This window comes from Gekko japonicus, unplaced genomic scaffold (genome assembly GCF_001447785.1).
Source record: "Gekko japonicus isolate JY-2015 unplaced genomic scaffold, Gekko_japonicus_V1.1 scaffold699, whole genome shotgun sequence".
In the NCBI taxonomy this organism is placed as follows: domain Eukaryota; kingdom Metazoa; phylum Chordata; class Lepidosauria; order Squamata; family Gekkonidae; genus Gekko; species Gekko japonicus.
Genome location: NW_015165848.1, coordinates 685,740 through 690,788, shown reverse-complemented (window position 1 = coordinate 690,788; position 5,049 = coordinate 685,740). Strand labels below are relative to the sequence as shown.

At 45.7% G+C, this 5,049-nt stretch overlaps 1 protein-coding gene across 1 annotated transcript in view; it reads left to right on the top strand.

Annotated features, from left to right (window-relative positions):
• Positions 1–5,049, top strand: part of LOC107110312 (zinc-binding protein A33-like) — a 22,315-nt gene that overhangs the window by 15,227 nt on the left and 2,039 nt on the right. The window contains exon 5 of the mRNA XM_015411079.1: positions 2,811–2,830. Coding sequence (XP_015266565.1) covers positions 2,811–2,830 — 20 coding nt within the window. The remainder of the gene's footprint in view (positions 1–2,810; positions 2,831–5,049) is intronic.

Sequence of the window (5,049 nt, the reverse complement as noted above, 5' to 3'; positions counted from 1 at the left end):
CCCAAAAAAAAAAAGTGACTGGAAAAGCATAACACTTCCTTTCCTCTTACTCTAAATGTTACTTGGGAGCAGACTGCCATAATCTGGGTGCTGGTGGGGGGGTTAGGGTTAAGAGTGGTGTGAGAAACGCAGAAGGAGCTAATTGGAGGAGTAGTTCATGACCTCTGTGGATGCATGTACCCTTTCCATTTTGAAAATGTTCAGTTCCTACTAATACATTTTAATATACTTGTAACCCTATTAAATATTACTTGGACCTGAACATGTTCTTGTCGGTTTCCTCTGAGTACCATTCTTGCATGCTTTCCTTTCTGGTGGCAACTCTACCTTTAGTTTGGTGTAGTGGTTAAGTGTGTGGACTCTAATCTGGGAGAACCGGGTTTGATTCCCCACTCCTCCACTTGCACCTGCTGGTGTGACCTTGGGTCAGTCACAAGCTCTGGCACAGCTGTTCTTGAAAAAGAGCAGTTTGTGTCAGAGTTCTCTCAGCCCCACCCACCTCACAGGGTGTCTGTTGAGGGGAGGGGAAGGGAAAGGAGTTTGTAAGCCGCTCTGAGACTCCAAGTGAAGGGCGGGGTATAAATCCAATCTCTTCTTCTTTCTCTTTATCTCTGTTTGGCCATCCCGTTCCCTCTCCTTTTCACAGAGATGCCACAAGGATGGTGGTGATACCCTTTCCTTTCCTACCCAAGAGTCCGCGCTGTGCAACGCCTTATTTATCAAAGAGGAATATTTGCATCTGTCATTTCCTCTCTCCCCCAAATCACAAGAACTAGCTTTTTTCCCTCCATCCTCATATTTAAAATATAACTGATTGGGTAATGTAATGCTTCTACATAGTTGTCATGGTTACTGTGGCTTTATTGTGCAGTGAGTTCTTGGGAGGGAGCCTTTGCCAGGAAGCACACAAGATGATTATGGGTTGGATCCAGTGGAGCGTTTTAGTGAATGGGATAATTTCCATCTGTGGAGCACGTCTTTTTCTTCTCTCCTCCTGCTGCTGCAGCCCAGAGTGCTGCTCCTGAGAACAGAGGACCTGCAGCCAACAGGGGGGTAGTGAGAAAGTCATGCTCCACAGACAGAAATCCTTCCACCCACAGAAACACTCTGCTGGATCCAAGTCTATGTCTCTCTAGTGGGAATCATGCTCTGGAGTTCAAAGTTCTTGATCTGTGAACAGTGTAAATAAAGAGGCAGCCTTGGCTTGTAGACTGAATCGGGCAAAATGGTTCTTGTAAAAACAGTTGGCGCTAGAAATGTAGTGTCTTAACCTGCAACAGTAATCCTGTGCTGCCAGGATTACTGCTTATTTCCTGTTTCGCTCTGCACTTCCATTCCTCCTCATGGCTTCTTTGTGTGTGCGAGTTGGAGGTGAAGAGTGGAGCATCTTGAAGCTATGTTCTTAGTTGCTTAGAGTACATATGCCATAGACATTGTTATACTCTAGGGAGGGACAAGAAGGGAATCGGTGTAGATGCTTGGGTGGAAGACATGCTTTGCTTTGCAAATAATAAGTGGATTCCTTTGGAGGAATTCCAAGCTGTTTACTCTCCTTTTTCCGGAACTGTTTGAAATGTAATATGATTGTGTATGTAGATCGGTTGAGGCTGTTCGTACTTTGTGATAGTTCTAGTACACCGTTCACACTAGCAAGGTTCCTTTTGTCTTTCCTCTGTCTTCTATCTAATCTTTTCCCTCTTTTTGTTTAAGGCACAGGAATCAGCAAGAGTGAGGTGGGTAGTTGGGTAGGTCACAAGGGAGTAGTACTGTTGGGAGGGGGGTGCTGTTGTTTTAAATGGATTATTTGTTTTAAAAAGAATTGACAGTAATATTTGAGTGGGGAGGGGATTGGTGTATCTCTGGCAGGCCCTTGTTGCATATGGTGAAGTTAGTGGCCCATTTAAAAGCCTTTCCTGTTGCGAGAGGAGGCTTTTCCCAGGCAAGCCTCCAGACAGCCTGAGCGTGCCCCACCTCAGCCGTGCCACAAGCATCTCATCTGAAGGTGGAGGGCTTAATCACTAAAACCTTGATCTATGCTAGCACTAAGCAAGTGTCAGGAGGGCTAAACTAAACACCCAACATTACTGTTTTGGCACTTGAAAAGACAGGGGGGGACGTTTGCATAGTGCCACACATCAATTTTTAAATGGTTGAATTCTCCTCTAAAATGACATTGTCAGTCACAAGTTGGTCACCATAGCATCTAGTTTAGCTCTCCGTGCTATCCCTTCAAGGTTCTAGAGCTGAGATGGGGTGAAATTCACTTATCCTGCGTGATACATTTTGTCTTTGTAGAGATTTCCTAATGCAGTTGACCCAAATGGAGCTTTAAAGTGGGGGAGAAGGGAGGAAACCTCATTAATGATTACTGAAAGTCCTCCGATAACAACTGTCGCTTGCCAGACAACTGTTTGCTTTGTGTCTTAAGGAGATAAGGCAGGATAGAAACGTTTGGATTTAAATAGTATATAGAAGACCTTATTTTTTCAGTCCTCAGATACTTTTTTTGAGTTTTGTGTCTGCTTTTAACAGGAGAGAGAGAGAGAGAGAGAGAGAGAGAGAGAGAGAGAGAGAGAGACAGGAACCGGAAACCTTCTTTTCTCTCTTCTCTTCACTTCCCCTTGCAGAAACGAGTGACTGTGCCCCAGTACTGGCCCAGGCCGTTCAGGATTAGCTTCCACTTGAAATAGGTTTGTTAGAATTCTGCTTGTGCTTCAGTACAGATGCAAAGAAAGGGGACAATCTAATTTACTTGAGAAGCTGTAAAGATTTAGTGAGGTGACTGTTAATTTTCTTGCTTCTCATTGCAGGTGGAAAATGTGGCTGTCAGGTACGTGTCTGGAAAGAAAAAGAGCTGCTTCTCTCTCTGCTGGCTTCTTATCTCACCTACTCTGCTGGGGGACTGGGTTTTTGGGGTTTTTTTAATAGTGGAGGGTATTATCAATAGAGCTTTTAAAGCCCTGAGAACAACAGTTTGGAGAGAGGCTGGTGTGCAGACTGAAGGAATGTAGGTAGATCTGTTCACCTGTGCATATCAGATGCTCGAAGCACAGCTGGACTTGGGTAAACTGAAGGCACTGAAACAGAGTCCCCAGGTTTAACTGCCTGAGTGGGGCTCTCCTTTCAAGGAAATGCCAGAAGGAGACCAGTAAGAGGGTGCGGTGGCACAAATGGTCTGTTGATCAAGTCCTGCAGAATTTGTGACCCATTAAGCCAAATGAAGCCCACCAGCTGTATATCATGTCCTGCCAGGTGATTCACAGCAAGGCACTGAAACAGAGTCCCCAGGTTTAACTGCCTGAGTGGGGCTCTCCTTTCAAGGAAATGCCAGAAGGAGACCAGTAAGAGGGTGCACCAGTGGCACAAATGGTCTGTTGATACAGTCCTGCAGAATTTGTGACCCACTAAGCCAAATGAAGCCCACCAGCTGCATATCATGTCCTGCCAGGTGATTCACAGCCTTTGTTGGTGAGGGGCTGGGAGGTTAGGAGCCAGGCAGTCAGAAAAACAGGCGATCTGTTGAGCTTCTGTTGTGCTGTTGTACATGGCTGGTGAGCTGCATTCGACCAACTGGGTCAGAAGTTGTGCTACCGGTCAGCCTTAAAGCTGCCATTGCTCTGTGTAGCTGCTGGACTACCAAGCTGCTCTGTTACAAAATGGTGGAGTCCTCTCTCACATTTCTTTCCTTGCTGTTTGCTTATTGAAGTGAAGGATTGCTGGAGAAATTTTCTGCTCAGTGGCTGATGGGGAGTGTGACAAATAATGACAGGTTTTTAGACAGCTCTTCATAGGCTTTCAGATACTGAGAAGAATTGGTTTCAGAGCATTGGGCCCACACCTCTGTTGAGTCCCTGCAGAAACTGGCAGACTGCAGGCTGCATTCTATCATCAGTGTGTATTGCCGTTCTTCATTGTTCTTGGATTTGGCTACTGCGGGGCTTGTGAGTGTGTTTAGTGTCTGGCTTTTCTGACCATAGGGCAGTAAGCAGTTGAAAAGCAGAGGAAAATAATTGGCCTGCAGAGGTCAGAACTTCTCCTGAATATTACTAGAGACTCATTCTTCAAATGTGTAGCATCCAGCTGGTCCCTGATATCTCTTTAAAGGTAAAGGTTCCCTTGCTCGAAAGTCAGTCGAATCCGACTCTAGGGTTGCGGTGCTCATCTCCATTTCAAAGCCAGCGTTGTCCAAAGACATTTCCGTGGTCATGTGGCCGGCATGACTAAACACCAAGGCGCACGGAACGCTGTTAACTTCCCACCGAAGTGGTACCTATTGATCTACTTGCAATTTCTTGCTTTCAAACTGCTAGGTTGGTAGGAGCTGGAACTAGAGACGGGAGCTCACTCCGTCATGCGGCACACTCGGGTCTCGAACTGCTGAACTACCGACCTTCCATAGCCTGCAGTTCAGGGTCTTAACCACTTGAGCCACCGCAGCTCTTTACTGGGAGCTTAAGAACTCCCAGTTTATAGGACTGCTGACTTTACTTAATGCACACTCACAGCTGCTAATGACACTTACTGGAATAACAATTTTAATAGCTTTCACTCCTGGTGCAACATTAGCGATTCCTTTGACTGGTTATTTAGTAAGAGGTCTTTCTCTCCTTACCCTAAAAACTCACAACAGTTTTTTCAAAAGGATCTTTAGTAGTGCACTAAGGCAATAGGAGCAGGAGTTGTGCAAACTGGATCTCTGTGTGTTTTGAAAATGAAAATAAAGTGAACAAGGGAGTCCTCTAGATAGCATGTTGTACATCAGTCTTGGGTCCCAGCTGTGTAAAGACTAAGCAGATTGCCACAGCCAGGTCACTCTTATAACAACTCCCGTGCCCCCACCCTTATGAAACTGAAAATTCAGGGTTGGACCCTGAATAAATTTTCTGTTGATGTGAAGTGCTTATCTTGTGGAATAAAATGCTCCTGTCCCGTCCCCCGTCCCCCCAACTGCAGCCCACTGATCTCATAGAAACATAGAGCTGGAAGATACCTCAAGGGTCATCTAGTCCAACCGCCTGCACAACGCAGGAAATTCACAAAATCCCCCCC